The sequence below is a fragment of the Psammomys obesus genome, unplaced genomic scaffold, assembly GCF_907164565.1.
Source record: "Psammomys obesus unplaced genomic scaffold, mPsaObe1.curated_primary_1811, whole genome shotgun sequence".
Lineage (NCBI taxonomy): Eukaryota > Metazoa > Chordata > Mammalia > Rodentia > Muridae > Psammomys > Psammomys obesus.
This window is the reverse complement of record NW_026586662.1, coordinates 8,369,310-8,397,197: the sequence shown is the minus strand read 5'-3', so window position 1 is coordinate 8,397,197 and position 27,888 is coordinate 8,369,310. Positions and strand designations below refer to the sequence as shown.

Genomic DNA, 27,888 nt, shown 5'->3' with positions numbered 1-27,888 from the left:
CCAAACTGTAAACCTCGTCAGAAACCCATGACTAAGGACGTCTCAGGCCCTGGCAGTAAACTTAATACACTTCTTGAATTATCATGGGACTAATCTGCTGTCTAAATATTTATAGACAAATACATTCCCAGCCTTAATTGGAGAAGTTTCTCTTGGCAGTGAATGCAGAGATACACGGCGGCCGAAGGTGTTGAGAAGACATGATGGTGAGTGCTTGGTCCTGAGCAGGACATTTATGCCACACCCTCTATGACACACTTCTATGGCCCAGGAAAAATTGCAAAGGACAGGGTTGGAAAGAACGTAAGATCTGGAAGACAGGGAGAAGAGCTATGAAATGTTGTTTCCTGGGTATAACACAGGTGATGCGGTCATTTCGCTGTAGCTACGGAAGCTTGCAATTGGCCCGCATAAGACTGGGCCTGCCAACTGTCAATCAGGGATCAGCAAGAGGTTCGTGAGGCCCTACCTCTCCCTGTTGAACTGTTAGTTACTGATAAGTTCTGGGGGAAAGGAAGACATCTTCTTCAGTTATGTAATCGCTGATGAACCCACTGGACACCAATGACTAGTTCCAAAGTACAGTCATACAACATTTGATTATTGTTTTATTTAAATATCAAAGCCAATATTGAACAAAAGTTTGGGTCAATCAAAATTCTATTAAACTTGAACTAATTGTCCCCATATTATAAAGCAAAAAGAAAAAAGTATATTCCCTTTTAAATCTAAAGGAACATCCTATCTATCAAAGAAAAATAAAATAATGAAATTCAAAAATAATAAGAAGCCAAAACTGTTAGCTTCTAGGACAATGTTTATTGGCTGACATTTAAGATGTCTAAGGAGCCTGGGCTAGTGAAAGCCTTAGACTTAGTCTCCGCTTCTGCATCATATCATGAATAGAGGGCCATGTGCTTCCCTTAAGCCCAAGGCAATGAAACCTGATAGAGGATGTCAGTTGGCTTCACTAACGCGCACCACGATCCGAAGACAGAACGATCTGTGAGTGACAGGCACAGCTAAGGTCCACAGAGGCTTCATGTCCCAGTGGCACAAATTCAGACTAACAATTACTTTGGAAAAACAGAACTATCGTGACCTTGCCGGGTATGTAAGCAGTTATTTGCCTTGTTTCTTTCCAGTATGACTTTGTTTTAAAAGATCACATAGTGTTTCTTGTTTCCTGGGTATCTTATTTTGACTGCAATAGTCAAAAAAAAAAAAAAAAAAGTCTATTATCATGTTTCCTCCATAGCAAATTTTCCCACATCTTAAAGTGACTAACAAATGTTTCAGTTTAAAACACACTGACAAAAAAAAAAAAAAGCAAATAAATTGACTGAGAGATTTAGGAAGCACCATGTCGATATTGCCATAAGGCACTAATCATCAGAAACATCATAATGCATTACTTACTGTTGCTGATTTCCTCTCTCCTTTAAGAAGCTTTCCAAGAATTTCGTAGCCATCAGTTGTGATATTTCCAGGTTCCTTGATGTCTTTTTCTATAATTTCATAGCAGTCAACATAGATCTTAACACTTTTTGAGGTCACTACAATATGGACCTAAAAAGATAATTAATTTACATTATGAAAGTTCTCTTAAAAAATAAGCTGACTTCTGTGTTTTTATATTAACTCTTTATTAATCATTTCTTTTCTTCTCATACAATATATCCCAACTGCGGTTCCCCTTCCTCCTTCCCCCCAGATCCCTCTCCCCAAGATTCACTCCTACAAATTGTTTCTTAAACATTTTCATCCTAAGCCAAGGGTCTCAGGTTAAAAATCCATGAACCCAGATTTTGAAGTCAGTAGTGGTGCATGAACTTTACTATCCCCTCGCTGCCCTTCAGAGTCTATCACCCATGCACATGGGCATGATTTCAAGTTTCCCCACCGCGTACACTCCCTGAGAGGGTGCAGTGCACGGAAGAATTTTATAAACTGTAAAAGAATTAAGCAGAGGTTAATAAACCACTAACGTGTTTCACTCAATACAAAATAGCTATAGGTATCTTCCACGGCTGCCAATTCTGATTCATTCACCTCCACCTCTTTGCTGTATCCCTCACAGCTCCCTAACATGTAAGAGCCTGAACATCATCAATAGTCAAACCTGGAAATCAACAGAACTCAAGACGTCTGCATTGAAGTTGGGGAGCATTAGGTGATCTATTGGTACAGAAAATTAGTGAAGCATTTGCACTGAAGCAAGGAAGAAAACAGTTGTGGGAAACCGTTAGCTTCACAGTTAGGCTTATGGATTGCACTACCTCAGCACAAGTCAGCAAGAGCTTGATGATCACTCTGAAACTTCTGGCAGAAAGTTAAAAAGAACAAAAATACATTTAACTGCTCTGAAGCAGGTAGAGTAGAAAAAAATTTCTAAAGTTTTATTTTAAAACTAAATGTTTTTCCTACAAGGAGTCACCACCAAAACACTGGCTCATAACATCTATGATAAATAGGAATTACATGTTTTTATATACAAGTCATTCATAGCTAGCTAAAAATAAAATTTAAACAGCCGTGAGATTATCAACTAAGATTGAGCTCAAGAACATTGCATAAGCATTTCTGGGATAGTTAATATCTGACAAAAATTAAAACTTTTTATTGGTTCTTATGAACAACCACAGAAACAAATATTCACAAGGGTTATTGCAAAATCAAAACCATTTTAATGTGTATCATTAAAAATACATGTTTCTTTCCCTCTGAACCATAAACCAGCACATCCTAAGAACACATTTTACTATAATTCATTCACTCATTTTACTACATTTTAAACTTATTCATAATTACAGTTCAGCATGGGTCTATTAATCATTAGCCCAAGAATTCAGGATTGTGGTTTTCTGCATTGGGCCTGAAGAAGACTAAACATATAATCAGTCAAGTATGGATGGGGAGGATTCACAGGACCAGAGCTCACCTCTCTTAATAGTCACTGGCTACTAGTAGATTTGGGGGGAGGGCAATCATTGTCTTCAGTGTATACTACAAGTGAGTCCCCAGGCCCCAGTGCCTACTTTGAAACTCATGGTCACATAGACACCTTGATTTAACTCAAGTGGTCTCAAGACAAAATACAAAGACAAGAGTGTGAGAAAAGAATTTGTATAGAGGAGGGGGACTGACAGGAGTGAAAGAGAGACAAAAGAGAGTGAGGGTAACCCAAATGCATCATTATTCGAATTATGAAATTGTCAAAGAAGAAAACTCATGTCAATGAGCCACTGTCCTTATGGATAATGGTGGGTTCCCTAGTAATGGGAACAGGAACTGTCTCTGACATGAACTCAGTGGCTGGCTCTTTGATCACCTTCCCCTGACAGTGGTGCAGCCTTGCCAGGCCACAGAGAAAGACAATGCAGCCAGTCCTGATGAGATCTGATAAGCTAGGGTCAGATGGAAGGGGAGGAAGACTGCCCCTATTAGTGGACTTGGAGAGGGGCATGGGTGGAGATGAGGGAGAGAGGGTGGGGTTAGAAGGGAATAAGGGAGGAGACTATAGCTGGGATGCAAAGTGAATAAACTGTAATTAATATAAAAAATTTTATATATAATTTTTTATTGTTTGTTATTATTACTTACATTTTATTAACTCTGTATCCCAGCTGTATCCTGCTCCCTTATTCCTTCCCAATCCCACCCTCCCTCCGTCAGCTTCTCCCTGCCCCTTTCCAAGTCCTTTTTAAAGTTACATAATTGGAGGGGATTTACTGGTTTATTGGAGGGGCTCAATGGTTAAGCACACTTGTGCTTTTGCAAAGAACCCAAGTTCCTGAGAAACAAATGGTGGCTAACAGCCACCTGTAACTCTAGTTTGATAGGACTGAACACTCTCTTCTGGCCTCTTTGAGCACCATCCACTCATGTAGTACACATACACACAGGTAAACACTCTTGTGTATAAAATAAAAAAAGAATAGAATAGAATAGAATAGAATAGAATAGAATAGAATAGAATAGAATAGAATAGAATAGAATAGAATAGAATAGAATAGAATAGAATAGAATAGAATAGAATAGAATAGAATAGAAGAATAGAATGATGCTGGGGAGGAAAAAAAAGTGCAAAGGTTTTTTTAAAAAAAAAAGTATAAATATGAAGAAAAGAAAGTTCCATAGTCTGGCCCAGCCAGCTCCAAACAAAGGCTGCTCAGACTTAATCAGGGAAGTTGGTCTTTAAAATGAATGAAAGTGAAAGTAGAAGCCTGGTGACAGCACAAGATGCTGAGAACAAAGGCTGGTTGAGGCCTCCACCCTAAATAAGACCACTCCCTTAAGTCTCAGAAAACCCTGTGGAAGAAGAAGCCAAGAAAAAATGTAAGCCTTAGAAGAGAAAGAGAGAAACCATAAAATGCTATCTTCTAAACAGGTCATGGTCATGGCAATCCTGCACTTACGGCAGCTGGGCTTACTGGCGCTTGGCCCAGGCAAGTGAGGTCCTCCGAAATGTCAGCTATGGATTGGGAAGAAGATCACAAGACCCTGAGACTCTCTGTAGATCTATCGGCAACCGACAGATGCTGGGAGAAGGGGAAGACATACTGTCCAAGCGTATACCTTCTGGTGAGCCCACCCGTCTCTGATGGTTAGCCCTAAACCCAGGCTCATAGAGATGGTCCAAGTTAAACTCTGATGAGCTCTAAGCTAGTCAAAAGTCACTAAATATGGGAAAGAGATTCATAAAACACAAGCGCTGTCGGCAAGGAATAAAAGAGGGTTTGGGGACATAACCAGAACATACATATATGTATGAAATACAAAATTTAATATATGTATGCAATTGTCAAACAACAAAATTTGTTAATATAAGAGAAGACAAAAATAGAAGGAGGTAGAGAATTTGGGAAAACAGAGAGCCAGTGAAAAGAAAGAAATGAAAACTATGAACACTTCTCTAGGAAGAAAAACAGGACAAGCAAGATAATGCCAAGAAAAATTTATCTTGATTTGCAATAATTAATTACTATCAGTACATATCTCTGTAAGTAGTGCTCTCTTGGCTTAAATAAAATGGAGGGTTCCATGAAAGTTGGAAACTTTAAAATAGCTACAAAATGATTACAAGTTGTTCGAGAGATTAAATTCTTAGCATCTCCAATGACTATGAAAGAAAAATAAAATCATCCTTCTCAACATGCTACTCGATTGTAATTTTAATAGGTTTATTAATGAGCCAAGGCTGTTCCTAAGAACTCTGCCAGAATCAACATCTCCTACTGGATTGGGATGAGTCAAAGACAGTCACATCCCCAAACTACAATTTGCTTTCCCAAGGAAAAACTCATCTACTGCACTCTATCAAAATATGCAAAATTTTAAGCAGTATATGCTATACTATAGCACTTAGAGACTTGTGTGTTTTCTCTATGGCTATACCATTGTTAATGTTGGTATCGTCATCATCGTTGCCTCCCGAACTCACAAGCAAGCCTTTTTAAAGCCAGATTAAGAAAGCCCTCCATCCTTACCAAGAATCTATTCTATTATGGATGGATAAGAGAGGGATGAACTGGGAGGTTCAAACAGAAGGGAGAAAAAGGATACGGGAGGGAATCTGAGGAGAGACAGCTGAAACATAGGGCCATTTGAAGGCTCATATGGAAACCTAACACAGTAGACACTTCCTGTAATACATACATATTTGAAAGCTATCAAAATGAAATCACCAAATAACAGGGGAAACATCCCTCATCACCAAATAAAGCTTAGAGTGCTGGGAATGGGTCACATCTAATCAAACTGTTGGACAAAGGGGTTCCATGGGAACCCCCAAGCAACTGTTGTCATGAATATTGGTGATTCTCCACAAACTAACACTAAGCTGCTATTGCTGAAGGCAACACCGGCCTAACTGATTAAACATGTATCAAGCTGTTGCCTGCCTAGAGCCTTCACCTCTATGGACTAGTTTTCACAGTACTGAAGGTACTCTGTATATTACCAGAGGAGAAAGAGTAAAAACCAACCCAGCTTCAAACCCTTCAATCTATGATAGTGACCTGCCTGCAAGATACATTGGTACAATAGTGGCACAAAGCTTGTGGGAGTAAAAAACCAATAGCTGATTTGAGTTAAGGTCAACTCCATGAGATGGAACTCATACCCAACACTGCTTGACCAGGTTCTTGACCAAGAACCTGAGGCTAGATAGTCCAGGGACACAAAGGAAAACTACTGTTCTGCTCAGGGAATGTAGCAATAAAATGACTCCTAAGAACATTCAACTCCACTAGTAGATCTGTGCCTTGCTCAGCCATCACAGAGAAGCTTCCTCTACAGCAGATGGGAACATATACAGAGACCCACAGCCAGACATTTATGTAGAAAGTGAGAGACCTTATAGCACTTGGCCCTAAATGGGATGTCTCCATAAAATCATTCCCATCAGGGCCCAGAGAACTCTGTGGAAAGGGAGGCAGAAGAGTGTTAGAGCCAGAGGGGAAGGAGGACACCAAAATATCAAGGTCTTCAAGACACAGTGGAGCTGGCACACGTATGAACTCACAAATACTGTGGCAGCATGTCCACAGCCTGTATGGTTTTGCACCAGATGAGGTCCTAGGGCTGAAAGGAAAACTGAGCAAACACAACTGTCTCTAAAGCAGAAGCTGTCCCAAATTGACAATTACAAGCAAAGGAAACTTAGTTTTTTCCAAGAGTCTTGCTAGGGAAACAAACCAGTCTTAAGGGTAGGCCCCATGCTAAGCCGTAGATGGCCAACAGAAAACAAACTCAGCAGCACCTTTGGAGGTTCTTTGTTTCACTGTGTTAAGTACTGGGGGATTTTTTCCCTGTCTTATGGGCCCTTTATGTATAGCTTATGTCTTCTGATTTGATGTTTTTATGGGATCCCTGAATGTGTGTATGTCTGCATCTATATGCATTTCTTCTGCTTTTTTCCTTTGGTTCTTTTTCTTTTTCTTTTTTTTTTTTTTTTTGTTGTTGTTTTGTCACATTACTTTTTGTTTCTTCTTAACTTTATTTTATTTTTCTTATCAGCTCTTAGATGCCTGTTTTTTTTTTTTTCTAATGAGAGATAGAAAGGGTGTTGATCCAGATGGGAGAGGGGGTGGGGAAGAACTGGGAGGATTAGGAGGAGGGGAAATTGTAATCAGAATACAGTGTATAAGAAAAGTCTATTTTCAATAAAAGAAAAGAGAAATTCTCAAAGAACTAATAGTATTTTTCGTACAGGGGGAAACAAGGATCTAACTCATGCGTTAAAAAATGTAAGGGAAAAAAAAATGAGCATGCTCAAGAGCATGAAGCAAGAAGGGGCTGCTCTGACCTACCAGAGCAAAGGAAAGCGCTTCTGTTTCCCTTGGGGTTCAGACTGAACTAGACACATTTTTGCATATATGGCTTGTCTTTTGCACGTCATGCACAGGAAAATTTTAGGTCATCAGTATAATAATTTGTATTCTTGTCAGCACAATCCAGCCCGTGAAAACCAGAATTAAAAATGTATTTCTACCTAGATTGTTGTTTTCATTTCTAATACAGCTAATGTCATTACTGTCCTGTGTCACTTGAGTGTTCTTCAAAAACGCAGGATCTCTAAGAATGAAAAACAATCTCAAGTGTATCTTAGAACTTTGGTGTGATAATTTAGAAACCTCTGTATTAAGAGAATGGTGTTTTTTAGACTGTGTGTTCATTTAATAATCTATTACAAATTTACCTTAATTATTTTAACAGTTATTGTTAATTTTGGACTTAAAATGTTTATTCTACAGTGTGCTTACATGTTTGTAACTTTTTAATAGGCAACCAGGTACAAAAAAGTATCTGCTCTGGCCTCGGAAAGACTCTAATGATCGAGATATCGAAGAGCAGCTGAGATTCATATCCAAACTTTGGGCATAGGGCAGCCAATCTTAAGAAAGAAGGGGGAGATAGAAAGACTTGGAGGAGACAGGAGCTCCAAAAAGAGACCAACAGAGCTATAAAAACTGAGCCCTAGAGGCCCTGAAGAGAATGATACTACAACCAAAGACCATGCATGGAGAGGACCTAAAACCAAGGCTCAGATGTAGCAAGATGTAGCCTTGCCAGGCCACAGAGGAAGACAGTGCTACTAGTCCTGATGAGGCCTGATATGTAGGGTCAAATAGAAGGGGAGAAGGACCTCCTCTATCTGTGGACTGGGGGGAGGGGCATAGGAGAGGAGGGTTGAATTGGGAGGAGAGGAGGGAAGGGGCCTCAGCGGGGATAAAATTTGAATAAATTGTAGTGAATTATAATAATAAAAAAGTTTAAAAGAAAGTGTCTGCTCTCTATAAAATTATAACATGACCTATTAAAACATACTCCACTTAATTATTAAGATCCTCAAAATAAATGACAGAAATGTTTACAATGAAATGGTAAGTAGAGGGCTAGAGGGGTACGTTAATGGTTAAGAGCACTAGCTGCTCTTCCAGAGAACTTGAATTTAGTTCTCAGCTCCCAGGTCAGGCGGCACCAGCTGCAGGTAACGCCTGCGCCAGGGGGGGCTCCAACACCTTCTTCTGAGCTCCAAGTGCAGCCTCACATACATGGTGTATGCTCACACCATCAAACAAACATGCACCTAAATATCAACATATCTTAGATCAGAAAAATGGTAAGCAGAAAAACAGGTGAGCTTCATTTATATATATATATATATATATATATATATATATATATATATATATATGATTCAGACTTTGAAAGATACCAGTGAAATACAACAAAACGCTAATGGCATTTATTGTTTTATTTAAATTTTGTCTTTTGAATTAATCAAATTATTTAAAATAAAAGTTTATTTGTAAAAGACATAGCTAGAATTCTAATTTAGCAGCAGAACGTTAAATGCAATAAGATAATTATGTTTTGGTTTTTAACTCATACTCATATTCTAAAAAATAAGACGCAGATAATCTTACATTTTTACCTTATGAAAACTTCCATAAAATAATGTCTTCACTTCCTCTGTGTCAAATGTAACAGTTTGTACTTCGCCCCTTGTATCCTTATTAAAGAAAGATAGTGTCTTGCTAGAAGCTGCAATCAAGATAAGATGGTTGTTAGATTACATTCATGGTGTGCTTCTTATTCAAAGTAACAAATAGTTCTTGCTGGAGAAACTGCAAAAAAAAAAAAGAAAATGTTCACTCTCTGCCAGGGAAGATGTGCCCACTGGTACCGTAATGGCACAATTATGATGGAGTAACCAACCACTTTCTGGTTGACTCTGAGACCCACTCCATGAGAGGGATTTCAGGCCTGCAACTGTATACCTGGTAAGAATCCCACAGCTGAGGAAGTCATTGGCCAGAATCAGAGGGGAATCTGTTTCTATTCCTTGATAAATGAACATGCTGTCAGACTACCTTCTGAATATTCATGTTCATAAGAATATTTAATGCGGCTTTCTGTCTTTATCAGAGAGCTTCATACTTCTGCAGACAGAGGTTAATGTTGAGACTCATAACTAGTTAAAGTGCCAAGAATGAGTGATGGTAGAGTGCTCAGCCCTAACAAAAACATCTGTATCACTTCTTCCAAGACTCAGGGAACACCGAAGAACAGGGGACAAAAACAATGTAGGAACAAGAGGACAGAAAAATCTGCTACAAAAACAAACAAACAAATGGCTTCTAAGCATGGCATGCCTCATTGTACTCATGAGCTCACTTCAGTTGTGGATACCCTCACAGTGCCTGTACAAGACTGGGTCCATTAACATCTCATCATGGATAGAGGAGGGTTCATGTGGCCCTCCCTACCTCTCCATGAACAACTACTGCCAATTAATGGTCACTTGGGAACAGGGTGTCATTCCCTTCAGTGGGGTAGCCACTGAAAACTTGCCCAGATTCCAGTAATTTCCCACCCATGCTCATGTATGTAATCCCAGTTAAACTGAGTACTTCACCAAAAAGACAAAAGACTAAGGGGGAGAATCTTTGTGGGAAGAATGGTTTCAGCAGAGAAGAAAAGGGAGATGAGAGGGGATAATGGAGATGAAAAGAACTAAGATTCACTATATACTCTAAAATTTTCAAAGAAAAGTAAGTTAAATTTAAAAAATAAATAAATGAGGAAAATGAAATAGAATCGTTTCAGTACTGATAAGATGCAATCTGAATATTTGCTGTCAGGTTATTTGAATAAGCTTAAACATAAAACATATACCAAGTCAATAAATATATCTGTACAAACACATATATATATTCATAACATTTCTAAAGAGGAAAGGAAAAACATGTACAAAAATTGACTTATGCCTTAAAATAGGATAAAGTCTCTTACGATCTGCAATAACTCCAACTTGTGGTCTGTAATCTCTGTCTGTAATTTGCCAAATTGCAAAGGGATCACTAGGAGTTTCTGGAAGAAGTCTAAACAATAGTATGATTGTGTATGAAGGAGGGAGTCCATTTGGATGAAGTTCTCTGTTGGATAAAACAAAATAAAGAAATGAATGAATGAATGAATGAATGAATGAGGTCAATCATCAAGAAAAGACTCTTCAAATTTTTTATAGATAGTATTAAAACCTAATTATAATCATCAGCTCTGATAGCAGAAGGAGAAACCCTGTGAAAAGCATCAAAGGAACAAATACTAATAGATTACTTATAATTTGATCAAGTCACAAAAGTTTGTAAAATTACCCAATAGTCTTTATCTTCCTGGCCATAGCTAATTTTTGTCTAGACACATTGAAGTATTCATTTTAAGGCAACACACACTATAGCTGTAGATAGAATGTAAAGATAGCAAGGGTCTTACCAAATACACTTAGTTTCTAGTGGCAGGGATATGAAAATGTCGATAAAATGGCTTAATGTTTTCACATCTCTCTTGTCCTCACAATAGTTCCTACACCTCTAAGATCTTCCCTCAAAGTCAAGTAGAGCACCTCAATAAACTTACATACTCCCCAAAGTAAGATCAATTGTAAATGTTTAGGCCATGTACACATGCAAATAATTAGCAATCAAACAAGGATGTGATTCAGCCAGAGGGAAATGAGTTTTGGTTCTAAAGGCATGAGACAAAAATTTCTTTTCCATTTCTTGTGTCCTTCTAGCATTGAGTAAACCATTGTTCTGAGATGATGTTTGAAAGATAATTAAGGCTTTTTTGATGAACATTATGTAACACTTTCTCCCTGGAGTCAGGACAAAGGCCTAGAGGGCAACTCCTGGGATAAAGGAGCTATCTCTCTGCACGCTGTGGCAGAGGGCACAGGATGTCTCTGGATGCTCCATATCCTGATGCCATATCACTAACCTGCTCAGTGTGGTGGACTCTTTCTCCCAGACATGAGCTCTGAGAAAGCTAACATGATGCCTTTTATGTGTTTAAGAGCTATCTTTTACTGTTTCAAGTTTTTTATAAATATTGGGTTTTTTCCCATATCATCCCCATCTCTCTCATTTAGCCCATTTTCTCCCTCTTTAGTAAAACCACAAAAATCTAATTACACTTATTCTTCTTTCCTTCCAGTCAAACTTGTGACTTCTGTAGAAACAGCAGGCTACCATCATTTAAAATCATAAATGAAGTGACCGAAAAAAAAAATTAAACTGAGTAATACTGTCCATTGGAAAACTTAGCCTATTGAACCATTGTAACTAAGCATAAAAGACTAGGAATTTATAACAGCTCAAACCATGATATGTGTTCCTCCTTAAAACAAATTAGCTTTGGTTTTAGAATTAGGTTTCCATTGGCTTTCCCAATGCATTTCAAATTTCAGACCTTATTTTCTGACCCTCTCATAACTTTCTGAAAGTTTTGTTTCTTCTTGTCCTTCCTCCCCCAGAGGTGCCAAACATATTTTTGACATAAAAAAAAGCTTTTCATTTTAATGAATAAGAGATATTGATTTCTGTTATCATACCCAGCTGCAAACTTTCACGAAATAAAATACATGTAGAGCTCCCCAACAGATTGCTAGAGTGTCTGCCAACAAAAACTGCCCATAGCTTGTGTGATTATGGGCATAATCAGACAGCATAACTATTGTAGCCCTTTTCTAAGGTCTGGAACACAAGATAGGACATCTCATTTCTCTTTTATTCCACTCAGTTCTTCTACACCACGGGAGAAAAAAAAAACTGCCTTTCTGTTTTAACAGCCTCCCTTAGAAGAAGGGAGTAAGTGAAAACTCTAGCCTTCAACTCAAAAATGTGTTATCCATCATGCTGTTGCCAGACTAACAGGCTTGGGTCTGGGAATAACAAAGCTTGGGCACGTTTCCTGTGTACAAGCAGCTACATAACCTTAGGAAGATAATTGAGCTGTGTTTAAGAAAGCAAACCAGGTTATCCATAGTCTTCTGGCAATTCTTAAGTTTCAAGAGTCTAAGGAATCAGCAGAAAGTTCAAGAACCTCTTGTCCACTCTAAGAAAAGGGGTGCCCACCCTCCTCCATTGTCACACTTACGCTGTGGGCTGATTGATAAAGGCATTCTTCTGAAGCCTGTAGGCTGAATAGCTAGGGAAAGACCCTGATTCCAAAGAGACTCCTTGGACAGAAGCAAAATTCTTTTCTGTCAGGTTGTAAGCTTCAAGCATCTTAAAGCCTTGACATCAAAGAAGAAAATATTGAGTGAGTACATTACAGTTATGTTATTGTGAATATCTTGAAATCAGTTAGCCGAAGGATACACAAATTCTTACCTGGTGAGGTGTAGCCATCCAGATAGATGAGAGGACAACCTGAAACATGCCATGTTCTTTAAGTATGAGTCATCAACATGACTTAAATAGATGCACATAAAGTAGCAAGGCATACTTTCAAAGCGGTTCTTTAATATATGATTCACTTGCTGGAAATATTACACACATAAGTATATCCCTACCTAGGATTAGAGCTGTAAAGTATTCATATAATTGTCTCCATCACCTAATACCACTGCTGCTCATAGCTGAGAGGGAATATTTAATCTACCGTTAGCATCTGTAGCTCAAAACTGAATTTGAAATCTTAACATTTAAAAAACAAAACAAAACAAAAAAAATTCTAAGCCTGGACTAAGGACCCAGCTCCGTGGTTAAGCACTGGCCTACCGTACACCAGATCCTAGGTTCAAGTCATAGCACTAAAGGAAAAGAAAATCAAATAAATAAAAGGCAAAGGCCGGCTATCTCATTGTTCTCTTGGAGCACAAGCCAGTAAGAGACTACTTGATTGTAAATAGGAAACCCCCTCACTGAAATTCTTTTACGTATACGATTCAAAGTTGAAGAGTAACATACCCAAATGTCATAGACATCAGGCTGGTGGAAAAGGGAGATATTAAAATGATTTCTTCCCATATGGGGGGTGGGGTGGGATTACATCTTTAAAGCTAAAAATGGACTTCTGGCAAGCACCCATTTAGACTGATCTCAAAAGAGCAATGATTCATCCGTTCCAAGTGATTTCCCAGAATCTACTTATGTTCTGGGCTTGATCCCACACAGTATGGATAACTGCCTATAAGCACTCATTTCTCAAATGATGTCGTGGCTTTGCCCCGACCATGACTTACTTGAAGTGGCAGTTTCACAAACAAATGTGATAAGATTGTCCTCAATCTTCTCAAAAGATTCGAAGTCATCCACAATGAACACATGCCTCTCGCTGGGCTTGCTGGCAATGTTGGCAAGCTCGTTGTAGTCCACATCAGCCACACCAACGACAAACACGCTAAACCCTGCAAAGTTCCAGTGACAGGGGAATCACACAGCCTCTTTCCAACTTTCATTATCTGAGCAGCCCAAAATGAAAGTGTCAAAACCATTGCTCTATTTTCTCAGCCTGGGCAGCACGACCTTTTATTTGACACAGACTCCCTCTAAGAGAAGAATGGGTACTATTTTAATGAATACATACACCTCTTCACTGTCATTCTATTTCCTGGCTTATGAAATTCAGTTCATTGGGTCCTTTCAAATGACCCCCCAAAAATTAAAATGTGGAAGCACTGGGCAGGACCCATTGTCTTCCACGGCTCCACAATTCAAACACAAAAGTGCAGCAGCTCTGTTGATCCCATTAACTACTCAAACCTGTTACTCCCAAATGCAGAATGTGGGCAGTTTTAAATCTGAATTCTTGAAACTGATTTTTTTTTATCACCAAACTTGGGCTCAAGTACTCTAACCACTTTTAAAATACATACTACAGCACTTACTGAAAGCAAACATTCTACTGTTTAAATAAATATAAGTAGTTTTTACATTCAAAGCATAATTTGACATCATAAGAAACAGGCCATGTAAGGACAGAGACATTTACAGACAACAGCACTCATATTTCCAACTTTTCTTCATGGCTGAATAAAATTCCTTGTGTATGTGTGTCACACTTTCAACGCCAGCCCATGTTTTATTAAGTGAGCACACCAAGGCTCTGAATGAGAAATGCTACATGGTCTCTCAAAAGCAGATCCTACCTTCTAATTTGTATACATGTGTACTCATGTGGCCTAAGTGTGGAGAGTTGCCAATAACTTAGAAAAGAACCCATGAGAAGAGAAAAATAAGCTTTAGCGGGAGACCTGGAGGGAGTAACAGAACACGCAGTATGAAAGTAGATGGAGGAATACCCAGATAGAAGAATACAAACATGGATAATGGTGCAAGGAGATGGCAGAGGGGAGCAGATTGAAGAGGAGCACCCAAAATTAAACACGTATGAAAACTCCATGAGGAAAATTATTATTTTTATACAATAATTTAAAGTTATAGACAAAAGCCAACGGAATGACTTCACGCTAAGCGTGACTTACAATTTCAGCCAAATAATTACATACAGCTGATGTTCCATGAAACAAAGTCGTCTACTGTTGAATACAGCAGATCACACACAGAACAAGGTATGTTCTAAAATATACATACCTGAGGCCCTGCTCGAGGCAATGGTGGGAGAGACAAAGTTAATACAAACCCCAGAAAGCCCTGCGTTCATCTCTGATGAGTCTGAACAATAAACAGAGCCATGTTACCAAGGGGCTCCTAGAATGTCTATCTGGCAAAATCAGCCCCTGGGCCATCTCCCTGAGACCGCCATACTCTTATTTGCAGTGTGCCTATTCACAGTCTTCACTCAGTCTGCTTCTGCAAGGTCAAGCCATGGCAGGAGGAATCCTATCGCTTTTCTTGCATGGGAATCAGTGTCGAGATTCATCGCTGCTAGACCAAGAAGCTTTGCATAGAATTATACCACTTCCATAGCTTTCCATAGCCCTCTAATCTCTATGGGGATATTCCGTTGACAGCCCCTAATCACATCTCCTGCAAAGAGTATGTGTCATTTTTCACGAACCACCAATCTAGTCCATAACTGAATAGAAACTAACATTATAATTATAAAGTACACAGTGAAGCAAAATAAAGTAAAAATCGGCAGCTTGGGTCTTTTTTTTTTTTTTTTTTTTTTAATCACTCTTGCGCACTTCAAGAATCGAGAAGCCCATGCCTGTGCTTACCTGACTGCTGGATGACAAATGCCGCCTTCTTCACCTCGTCCTGTGACCGTCCATCTGTTACCACAACCAGAACCTTCGGAACGTTCTTCCTCATGCCGCTCTCCCAGGTCAAGACCTTCTCCTTGATGAACGTGAGAGCCTTGCCTGCAGGGTGTGGTATGAGCACTTCGGTGTCGTCTCAATGAGAACTATTCCCTGACCATGCCCATGTGACCATTACAGTGAGATGATAGCTGCCCGCCACCACCCTGCCCATCCTTGGTAGAGGAAGAGGTAGCCTGCACCATTGCTGGGGCACCGTACCTGTTCTTGTGTTTCCTCCTCTGTACCGAATGTTCTGGAGAGCTCCCAGCGCTAGAGCCTTATCGTTGTATGTGTTCAGCTTGAACTCAGACTTTACCTCATCACTGTACTGCACAAAAGAAACCTGAAAGGAAGTAAGTTTAGAGGCACACGTCAGATATCCAGATTGATCTCAGTCTTCCCGTGGTTCCTCCAGCAGCAAAGTGGGGAGTTTGGGGTCTTGGACTTAACGAGATATTTTAAACTCTAAATACCTAATATCGTAACTGTGACTGTGACATTACATTCTCTAATTTCCAATCTCTGATGAAACTGCCGTCATTTGAATTAACACCACATGTATCCACATGTTCTTTTCTCCGAAATATAGAAAGAGGTGGGTCAACCAATGTAATGGTAAGATCCCAGTGTCAGAAACTAGAGCAAAATCATTCTGACTCATGAAGGTTAACTGTCAGCTACCGGCTCCTTCTTGTGGAGATCATTCATCCTTCGTTGTAAATAAAAATGTCACAAGGGAATACAAATTGGAAAGGAAGAAGTCAAAGTATCACTATTCACAGAAGATATGATGGTATACATGAGTGACCCCAAAAATTCTACCAGAGAACTCCTTCAGCTGATAAACACCTTCAGCAAAGTGGCTGAATACAAAATTAACACAAAAAAAATCAGTAGCCTCCTGTATACAAAAGACAAAAGGGCTGAGAAAGAAATTAGTGAAACAACACCCTTTACATTAGCCACAAATAACATAAAATACCTTGGTGTGACTCTAACCAAGCAAGTGAAAGACCTGTTTGAAAAAAACTTCAAGTCTCTGAAGAAAAGAAATTGAAGAAGATATCAGAATATTGAAAGATCTCCCATGCTCATAGATCGGTAGGATTAACACAGTGAAAATGGCCAACTACCAAAAGCAACCTACAGATTCAATGTAATTCCCATCAAAATACCAACACAATTTTTTACAGAACATGAAAGAACAATTTTCAATTTCATATGGAAAAACAAAATATCCAGAATTGCTAAAACACTCCAGTACAATCGCAGATCTTCTGGAGGTATCTCAATACCTGATCTCAAGCTGTACTATAGAGCAACAGTAATAAAAACTGCATGATACTAGCATAGAAACAGAATAGTTGATCAATGAAATCAAATAGAAGATCCAGAAATAAACCCACACACCTACGGATACTTGATTTTTGACGAAGAAGTCAAAACCACACAAAGGAAAAAAGATAGCATCTTCAGCAAATAGTGCTAGTCTAACTGGATGGCTACATGTAGAAAGATACAAATAGATCTACAAAACTAAAAGTCTAAGTGGATCAAAAACTTCAACATAAAACCAGACACACTAAACCTGTTAGAAGAAAAAGTGGGGAAGAGCCTTAAACTCATTGGCATAGGAAACAACTTCCTGAACAGAACACCAACAGCACAGGCACTAAGATCAACAATCAATAAATGGGACCTCATGAAACTGAAAAGCTTCTGTAAAGCAATGGACACTCATCAGAACAAAATGACAGCCTACAGATTGGGAAAGGATCTTCACCAACCCTATATTTGACAGAGGGTTAATATCCAGAATATATAGAAAACTCAAGAAGTTAAAAAGCAACAAATCAAGTAATCCAATTAAAAATGGAGTACAGAACTAAACAGAAAATTCTCAATAGAGGAATATCAAATGACAGAGAAACACTTAAATGTTCAAGGTCCTTAGTCATCAAGGAAATGCAAATCAAAATGACTCTGAGATTTCACCTTATACCCATCAGAAATGCTAAGATCAAAAACTCAAGTGCCTATACATGCTGGAGAGGATGTGGAGAAAGGAGAACACTCCTCCATTACTGGTGGGAGAGCAAACTTGTACAACCACTTTGGAAATCAATCTGGAGCTTTCTCAGACAATTAGGAATAGTGCCACCTCAAGATCCAGCTATACCACTCCTAGGCATATACCTAAAAGATGTTCAAGTATACAACAAAGACATTTGCTCAACCATGTTCATATCAGCTCTATTTGTAAAAGCCAGAAGCTGGAAACAACCTAGACATCCCTCAACTGAGAAATGGATACAGAAATTGTGGTACATTTACACAATGGAATAATACTCAGCTATTAAAAACAAGGAAATGAAGACATTTGCAGGCAAATTGTGGGAACTAAAAAGATCATCCTGAGTGAGGTAACCCAGAAGCAGAAAAACACATGATATACACTTACTCATAAGTGGATATTAGCCACATAATACAAAATAAACATACTAAAATCTAAGCTAAACAACAAGGAAGACCCTAGGGAGCATGCTCAAGCCTCATTCAGAAGGGCAAACGCGATAGACATCAGAAGCAGGAGAAGACAGAGAACAGGACAGAAGCCTAACACAGATGGCCTCTGAAAGACTCTACTAATCAAGGTATTAAAGCAGAGGTCTGAGACTCATAGCCAAACTTTGGGCAGAGTGCAGGGAATCTTATGAAAGAAGGGGGATATAGAAAGACCTGGAGGGGACAGGAGCTCCAAAAGGAGATCAACAGAGTCAAAAAAAAAAAGAAGAAGAAAGAAGGAAGGAAGGAAGGAAGGAAGGAAGGGAGGGAGGGAGGGAGGGAGGGAGGGAGGGAAGAAAGAAAAGAAAAGAAAAGAAAAGAAAAGAAAAGAAAAGAAAAGAAAAGAAAAGAAAAAAGAAAAGAAAAGAAAAGAAAAAACTGAGTTCTGAGTCCTGGGCCCCTGAAGAGAATAATATGCCAACCAAGCACAATGCATGGAGAGGACTTAAAACCCTGGCTCAGATGTAACCCATAGATTTGATCTCCAAGTGGGGTCCCTAGTAAGGGGAACAGAGGCTTTCTCTGGCATGAACTCAGTGACAGGCTCTCTGATTGCCTCCCCCTGGGGGATGCAGCCTTGCCAGGCCACAGAGGAAGACGGTGCAACCAGTCCTGATGAGACCTGATACACTAGGGTCAAGTAGAGGGGGAGGAGGACCTCCCCTATCAGTGGACTAGGGAGGGACATAGGGGAGGATGGGATTGGGAGGAGATGAGAGAGGGAGCCATAGCCGGGATACAAATTGAATAAATTGTAATAAGTGATAATAATACTAAAATGTCAGAGTCTGATCACATTTACTACTCACAGCAAACTTCGTAGCAGTATGATTCTCTTGAAAGTTTGGTTTAGTGGTATGTAGTCAAGATCCACTGGACTCAAGTCCTAGTTCTGTCTAACAATAGCTGTGCAATCCTCGGCAGTCCCTACTTTTCTGGACGTTGGTTTCCTTGTCAGCAAGGTCAGGATAATTGTATTTACTTTGTAGCATTGCTTTAAGGATTGGGGACTAAGTGAAGTTAATAAAATACAAATGCTACTGTTTTATTTTAAATACAAGAAATAGCTAATAATAGCTAAGATGACACTCTCAAAGGAGTTTGGAAGATCACCTAAAAGGATTAGGGAACCATTGCATGCATGTTCATCTTTTCCTGGGTATCCCGGAAACAGTGGAGATGGGTCTTAGTTTTGTAGCAGGTTACAATAAAATGACTAATTTCTCTTTGAAGCTCCTTGTAGAAACACAAACTTCTCTAAGCTCCTACTCTAGTACAAAAGAAAACATTTTGGGAGTGATTCACAGAAATATAATTGGTAATTACCATCTTAGAAAAACAAACTAAATATCCTTGGGTCACTAATGGACATTCTTCTGTCTGGGATAATGTATGCGATGTAATAATAGAGTAGGCACACACCCTTTCCAAAGACTGTTCTCATATTAAGGGCACGACATGACAATGCATTTAATGTGCAGAACTTTGGATGACCTTTCACAGGAATGTGCTCTGTTGGGATTTTCAAGTAGAATGTTAGAATTAGAATCTCCTACCTTCTGCAAAAAAGAACATTACCTAGACAAGGAGGAAAGCTAAAGGAATATTTACTTTACTATTGGTCTATCCCCGGCACCAAATTACTTTCCAAAGATTCATGTAATGGAGGTAACAAACTATAAAGGTAAAAAGACAGAATCTCTACAGAAATGACTTTCTACCTTAATAGAGATTTGAAAGAAAATAGTAAGCATTACAAATAAGAAAACAGTAGACATTGCAGCCAGTCCTGAAGAAACCTGATAAACTAGGGTCAGATGGAAGGGGAGGAGACCTCCCCTATCTGTGGACTTGAAAAGGGCAGGGAGGAGATGAGGGAGGGAGGGTGGATTGGGAAGAAATGAGGGAGGGGGCTATGGCTGAGATACAAAGTTAATAAACTGTAACTAATATTTAAAAAATAAAAAAATTAAAAAAAAAAGAAAACAGTAGACACAGCAAATAGTAAAATAGTAGGACACTACAAATAAGCAGTCTCCAGCGATGTGACACTCACCTGAATCCCAGCAGGGCTGATTTCATCAAAGGCCCCCACAGTATTAAAGATAAATTTTACAACTTTGTTAAAATTGTCATCTCCAATACTCCAAGAGGCATCCGTCAAGAACACAATATCTGCCTTGGCCCCTTTGCATACTGGGAAAAAAAATAGAAAGATCCAAATCACCTTAGTTTTCTCATACATGGCACTGAATAATTGAAAAGCATATAAAACCTCACTACTTTAAGTGTGGCTATGTGGGAAATAGCACTGCCTTTGAGCCAGGCTCAAATGTGGTCTCCTGGGCCCAGCCAGCCTCCTGAGGTAGGAATAGAAAGATGTCCAGATAGTGCAAATGCACAATGAATTTAAAAAGCCCTGATTAATTTATCCTCAGCTTCGGTTCTGGGAATACACTGAGTAGATTGTCACATGCAGTCCTTCAAGCCGCTTCAAACAATGAACGAAGGGAATCAACTGAAAATCAGCAATATCCAAAATTAAAAGAAGGCCATCAGTGGGTCAGGAGATTCTCAGTGTAGTTATCAAATATTTAGCACAAATAGAATGTGGGGTTTTTTTTTGGGGGGGGGCGGGGTTGGTTTTTCTTTTGTTTGTTTGTTTGTTTGTTTGTTTGTTTTACTTTTAAATTGGAGCATCAGAATCATAAGGAAGGAAGGAAAAAAAGAAAAAGATAAAATCTTAGACTTGGCCCATTTTGGACTTGCAACTTAAAAGGAAAATTTCTAGGGCAATGGTTAGAAAAATTGAGTTCATTCAAACTTAACGTGTGGAAGCCTAACTTCAAAAGCAAACTGGAAGGCCAACTATGGGCTGGGAGTGGTGATAATGTGTGGATGGAGCTTCAGCCACTGTTACCAATGGACCAATCTGGTCACAAGGGTACTCGACGGGAGCAGAGGGCTGGGAGCAAAGGGACATGACAACTATGCCTTCTGCTCAATTTGCTGTGAACCTATATAGAAAATAAGAGCTAACTTTTTAAAAACTTGACATGTTTTAAGCTAAGATTCCTTCAACAGCCTAATTTGAAGAAAGCCCTTATTTTACCCTTTAAACAATATACTTTTATTTAAACAATATACTTAAATTTTTAATTTCTGTTAAATAGTAGTTTTAATAAGGTTACAACCATCTGGATTCTTGAAATACGAAAAACGCTTTGAAAAACTGAAATGTTTTCTAAAAAAAAAAAAAAACAAAATGTGGAAAAAGAATAAACCAGCAGTTATTTTGCTTAAAGTGGACTTGATGCAACATTAAGAAAGGAAGAAAGAAGAAAAAAAAGTCCCCAAATTAACAGAGACAGCAGCCTTAATAGCTCAGTGTGTTTTTACCAGTTCACTGCAACTGACAATTGTGTCTCAAATTTTGATGAATGGAAATATTTTTAGCTTTGTGTAATCTGTGTCTCTTCTCAGTTCAGAAGCCAGGAATTCCAAAGTTAAAGGCCTAAGTGATTAGGTTTCAGATAGAGCCAGAAAGGCTCACAGTGCCTGAAGCGTGCAGTGCCAGCAGCTGTTAAGAGCAAAGGGCCCCCAAAGTATGACTGCAGAAGACGGAAGGTCCTGTTAGGTCTTCTGCTGCAAAACTGAGGAAACAGAGTCCCAGCTAAAGACTTGGGTTAGATTATGACCGATTTGACTCACCCCAAAATATGCCTAGAAAAAAGAGGAGCAAATTACTGGTAATCTCTGTTTCCCCTGCAAAACCTCCAATAGCGGTAGTATCAGAATGTTTGGAATCAGCTGTGATCATGCGTATGTGGCCTAAGTCTAGAATCCCTACAGGCTGGGTTTTTACGTTAACTTTACTTACCATCACGGGCAGGTGGAATAGTGGGAGGAGGAGAAGGCGTGGGTGGTTCTGTAGGAGCCTCTGTTGGTTTTACAGCTAGAATTTCAAAACAACCATCAGAAAAATGTAACCTGAACATTCCTTATCCCACAAGGAAACCCCTTAAAATAAACCCCTTAAAAATAAACCAAGACATTGGCTATGACTGATGGGAGGTTCCTCTCTACCTAGACTCTGCAACCTCAGTCAGCTCTCAGATCAGTTATGCTGCAGAGAGCAGAGGCTCAGAGGAAGCAGGAGTAAAAAAGCAGGAATGTGTTCACCCCTTACTGTCGACAGAGCCATAACTCTCTTCTTCAACCCTTTCCTTAAATACCACCAATAAAGACAGTCGCTACAGACAAAGATGCTGAACTAGCCACCACTCTGCTCATCCTGTTGTTGCTACCCCAGGGGTAGCAACAGGGGAGAAGAGCCAGAACAGACATCTGTGCGCCTCCCACACCTGGAACATTCTACTCGCTGGGTTACTCAAAACTTACTGGTCTGTTCTCTGATGGGGACACCTGGGCCCTCGAGATTTGGTGTCTGCACAAAAACAGTAACACCATACTCTGCCTCGGGGGAGAGGCCAGTGAAGCAGTGACTGGTTTCTGATCCTCGCACTGTAATTTCTTGTCCTCTGGTTCCTGATTGCGACAACGAGAGGAAATTCAAGTGTTATTATCCATTATCTGTAAGGATAGGCCTACAAACAAAAATGGTTTACAAACAAAACAAAATCTGCTTGGCTCCCGATTAAGATGTTTCTACTACAAGCCAGTCTGTTTTCTTTTACACATACCATCTGCAGGACTCAGTTTTAGCCTGTAGGAGGTAGCTGCCCTGTGAGGGGACCATTTGACGCAAAACGTATCCCATCCAACCTGGTAAGTTTTCAGATCTGTCACATTTAAGTACACTATAAAAGAAAGAAAGAAAAAAAATAGATTTACTTTGTAGAGTAAAGAAGAAAAGCACACCATTTACAGTAACACAGTGTTCAAAAATCCAGAGTAGATGAAAATTAAAAGAAATGCTTGAAATCTTAGTGTCTTGTTATGAGAAACTTACATCAACCATGTATGAAAATGTGGCAGAGACAAAAATCATCCTGCTTCTTCGTCAATGATTTTCTTTTCCTTTTTGCTTGAGACAGGGTCTCACTATGTGGCTCTGACTGTCCTAGAACTCACTACTTAGACCAGGTTAGACTCAAACCCATAGAGATGCACCTCTCTCTGCCTCCCAAGTGCTGATATTAAAGGTATGTGTCACTATGCCCAGTTCCATCAGTGATTTTCAAGGAAAAAAAAAATTATATAGTCCCTCAAAATTATGAATGTCATTTATGGAAAATAATGAGAAAATTTTCTGAAATACCAGCTGCTGAATTCTATAAAACTTATCAAAAAGAAAAACTTGGGAACAACAAAAATCTAAGGAACAAATCACTGATTTGTTATTTCCATTAGATTATATTGGTGGATGCAGGTAATGCATATGTTAGCATTCAATGTCAAAAAAATAAATAAAAACCAGCACCCTACACAGATCACCATGGGTTAAATGCTTTTGTATAAACTTAATATCTTAAATATCAAAACAGAACGTTTGTATCAAACAAACATCACCCCCTCTTCCTATGTACATGTATATAGTCTACTAAATTACTTAGAGATTAATGTAGATGCTTTGTTTAACTGGACAGTAAATGGTCTACCAATGCCAGTGGTACCCAACCTGACGGTCACAACCCTTTTGGGTTGAATGACCTTTTCACAGGGGATGCATTTCAGATATCCTGTATCCTACATATCAGTATTTATACTGTAATTTGTAACTGTAGCAAAATTACAGTTATGAATTAGCAATGAAATAATTTTAGAGTTAGGGGTCAACACAACATGAGGAGCTGTATTATAGGGTCTCAGCATTAGGAAGGTTAAGAACCACTATGTGATGCTGAAAAAAAAAAACACTGTGTACATTGGGGGAGAAAAAAATAAATGAAGATAGCCCGGAAAGTTTCATTACATCATTTCTTATAACCACAAAGTGATACACAACTCACACGTGGTGCCTTGATCTGTGAGGGGGACGCTGAGTCCAGAGTCATACTGTGCATAAACACTGACATCATAGGTAGTGCTGGGGTTGAGGTTATGTAATATGTATGATGTCACTTCGCCAACAAAGGCCTCCATGGGCTCATTGGAACCTTTGATAACAACAAAAAGACACAGAGTTACGTAATCACTAGCTTCAATTTTTGTTTGAAATTAAAGTTACTAACTTGAAAAGCTAATAAAATCAAATAGTAGGATGACCGCATTAATTCCATCAGTTCTTCAAGCACTTTTTACTGTAGATAGACATGTCACATTATGCAATGACTAGGAATCTGTAAGCGGAGTCTAAGTGTTCATTCTTATTCTCAAAGCATAGCACAGTATGAAGAATAAAGTCAGCATGTGTCTATGTTCCTTTAGTAAAATCATTCTCTCATTTCTTTTTAAAGCTCTGCTTTGCCAGCATAATATGCTTTCCACAAGCTATAGACTCAATTGACACTTGTGTTTATTGTAGTTATGATCTAAGGACATCTGTCTTGGACCACATTTCACATTCTTATTAAAACCCCTTCACACTTCAGACTCTCTGTGTGCCTCTGGCACAGGTTCACATGTACTTTCTCCTGTTTTCTCATCTTTGTCTATATCATTCATAGTCCCCCCAGGGCACATGGAATAAGACCTAGGAAATTTGACATAGTCGTAACATACAAAGATATCAAATCATTTATGGGAGGTGATGTTGATTTAGGTAAAAATGTCACTGGGGAGTTGAAAGCAAGCCTGAACAAACTAAAATGAGTAAAACCGATGCTTCAAGTGGAATAATTTATTTTTTAGTGTAATAGGGGAAAATGCAGGCAGTTTCACTGGTTTAATATTCATTACTTCATGATTGTCACAGAATAGATATGCCAGAATATCAGCATCTTCAACATCTGTGGAACTTTGTGTACCAGGTAACACTTTTCTCTCTTTTATATAACAGTTTTATTATTTTTTTATTATTTTGCCCAATGTAGTTTGATCATATTCATTTCCACTTTCTCCCCCCAACTCCTCCCAGATCTACCTCTGTTACCCTACTCTCTCCAAATAGTGTGTATTCTTTTGGGCTTAATAGCCCACTGAATTCAATTTGTGCTGACTATATGGTCTGAGGTGCAGGGAAATCCATTGGAGAGTGGCCGCAGGTCAAGATTTTCTATTGCAAGATTTGCAGTCCCATACATACACAGAGTGACAGTGTTACTTTGCGCTGATGACTTAAAGGCTGTTTCTGGAAATAGCACTTCTAGGATAAAGGGACTTGATGTGTTTACAGGAGAATCCAGTAGTAGGAACTGCAATCAGATACCATTGCATGCAAATAGCTTTCTAATACATTCCTATTGTGATAAAGGTGCTCCCTTACCCACAGGCTTGTACACAATTTTATATCCAAGAACTGGTGAAGGTGAAGGGTCCCAGTACACCCGGAACCTTGTATACCATTCGTCGGAGATATGTATGTTCTGAGGAGGGAGCAGGCCCACTGCAAGGAAACATTGGCACACATCACTGGCATGATACGACATTCCCATGAAAGCAGTCTAATGTTCATAGCCTGTAATTTCTTTATCCGGAAAATAATTAAAAGCCGTTGTCATGTTTCAAAGAAAATTCAGTAGTATCACAAATTCAAATATTACACACCATTAGAACCAGCAGGCCCCTGAGAGACAATCTAGTGAGCAGCTCATTCCATAAATAATACACAGTTTTAACAATAGACCAGCAAGACGGTGTCTAAAGTAATATTCTTTTGCTATTCTGTTCTGTCCTCCACCCGGCTTCTCCACTCAGTCTGCCGGTGGTTTTGCCCCAAACCAATAATCTTTCCCAAAATATGTAACTTGAAAACAGTGCTGTTTAGGTGGTACTCTACACAATCACTGAGCTGTCCATAGCATCACAGACATGACTAATCCAACATGGAAACTGGTTTCCACGCAGAAAACTAGACATGGTTTTCACTCTTCCTAGAGAAGTCAAAATTCATTTAACATTTTGGTAAGCACAGTATTCTGAAATACTCCATTTTTCCACAGAAAGTTATCAAAATATAGTTTAAATTTGAGAAAGTGGGAAAGTAAGTTACTCAGCAAGAAACACCTAGAGTCACTAGAGGATCCATAAATAACCCAGCTTTCCAAGCTGTAGACAATGAGCTGAACCCATCTCAGCCAGCTTTTCTCTTTAGAAGCTTCCTGGTGTTACCCTTTCACAAGTTCTTTGATGCTGTCAAGAACACTTAAGCCCAAAAAGACTTTCAACAAGTGAGTGAATAAAGAAATACAAACCATGTAACTAAGCAGATTTTCTGAATGAATAAGAAAATACAATATCCGTATTTACAAAACCAGAGCCCAGCCTGCCTTGGCTGTTTCACATCAGAAGAACCACAGCACACCTCAAGCCAAGCGCTATGGCATCTCTGGAACAAGCTTCCAGGCAAACATATTTTAAAAGGTTGTCAGGTGAAAAAACAATTTAGAGAATCTTTAAACCAAATAAAATTGCCACCAACACAGATCAAAGGCCTGAGCACTGACTATTCTCCGTAGATTATCTGAGGTGATCACTTAAGCTACATTTTTAGAAAGATGATTCATAGTCATTTTGCCTCCCTATTTATGCACTAAGACTCAGTCGTAACAAAGGATGCCTAGCTCATACTACTTTGGCTCCCAGCTGCAGCCTCACCCGATATCATGCAAACTGTGACGCTACTCAAAGTACACTATAAAGAAAAGAAGAAAATCATCTCAAGCAAAGGAAAATATGCAGACTCTTGTCACCCTTTTACTCCCCTTACCGTTCCTTTAAAAGGTTAAGGAATAAATTATGTTCCTATGTCGTCATGTTAACAAAATCCCATATCTAATGTAGGATATGGTGTGTTGCTAATGGAGTAGCTGAGATACGTTGGTAGAGGTAGTGATTCTCTGGTTGTAAGTGGTATGGTGACATGGAAAGCACGAACACTTCAAAGACGGGGGTGGGGGGGAATATAAGACGACACTGACCAGTTCTTCCATTTCCGGTTAGATGGCCACCATCTCCATCCTCATAAATGGGAATGATGGTAATTTTATAGGGGGTGTCAGGTTGCAGGGGCTGCAGTATCACGTTGTTCCTCCTGCCTGGAACCGTGGTCTGTAAGGAGAGTCTAGTTTAACATTTGATTCCAACACAGAGACACCTCGATCAGAAGCCCAGGACGTTTTTCTACAGTCCCATAAACAGAAGTGGATTCTTTACACTTCCGTTTCAAAATGCTCAAGGAAAGGCAAATCATCTAGCCTGCCTCTGTCTACACAGCTTGGGAGAATAGTTTAAGGTGTGCAGATATGGGCTCAAATCCCAGATCCGCCACTAATGCAGTCATGCGGCTGAGCATCTCTGGAGGAAAGTACAAACTCTGAAGCCAAGACTCACACGGCACCTCACTGAGCCTGTTGCATCTGAGTTTGTCTGCTTCATGTTTTATCACAGCACATCACATTTTCAAGTGGAGGACATGCTATGGACCAGGTGTCCATGAGTCATCAAAAACAGACAGTTTTCCAGCCTCAAGAATATTAGCTTTGTTGATACTAATTAAGTTTAAGTTTGAAAAAGAGGAAATAGAAACTGTATTAAGCTCACTTCTCAAAGATGAATGAACTACTTTTCTCTCAACCTCCCTTCTAGTCTTGTACAAACACTGTGACTCAGCCTCCTGGCCAGGAATCCCATGACTACAA

General features: G+C 39.2%; 1 protein-coding gene across 1 annotated transcript in view; it reads right to left on the bottom strand.

The window, feature by feature from the left end:
- Col12a1 (collagen type XII alpha 1 chain) overlaps positions 1-27,888 on the bottom strand; it is a 114,988-nt gene that overhangs the window by 20,545 nt on the left and 66,555 nt on the right. Inside the window, exons 38-52 of the mRNA XM_055602521.1 lie at positions 27,169-27,298; positions 25,515-25,634; positions 24,100-24,246; positions 22,831-22,947; positions 22,529-22,675; positions 22,008-22,082; positions 20,184-20,323; positions 15,782-15,905; positions 15,479-15,622; positions 13,538-13,702; positions 12,684-12,722; positions 12,448-12,586; positions 10,303-10,445; positions 8,942-9,051; positions 1,420-1,569 (exon numbers count right to left, since the gene is read on the bottom strand). Of these exons, the coding sequence (XP_055458496.1) occupies positions 1,420-1,569; positions 8,942-9,051; positions 10,303-10,445; positions 12,448-12,586; positions 12,684-12,722; positions 13,538-13,702; positions 15,479-15,622; positions 15,782-15,905; positions 20,184-20,323; positions 22,008-22,082; positions 22,529-22,675; positions 22,831-22,947; positions 24,100-24,246; positions 25,515-25,634; positions 27,169-27,298 (1,890 nt within the window). The remainder of the gene's footprint in view (positions 1-1,419; positions 1,570-8,941; positions 9,052-10,302; positions 10,446-12,447; positions 12,587-12,683; positions 12,723-13,537; positions 13,703-15,478; positions 15,623-15,781; positions 15,906-20,183; positions 20,324-22,007; positions 22,083-22,528; positions 22,676-22,830; positions 22,948-24,099; positions 24,247-25,514; positions 25,635-27,168; positions 27,299-27,888) is intronic.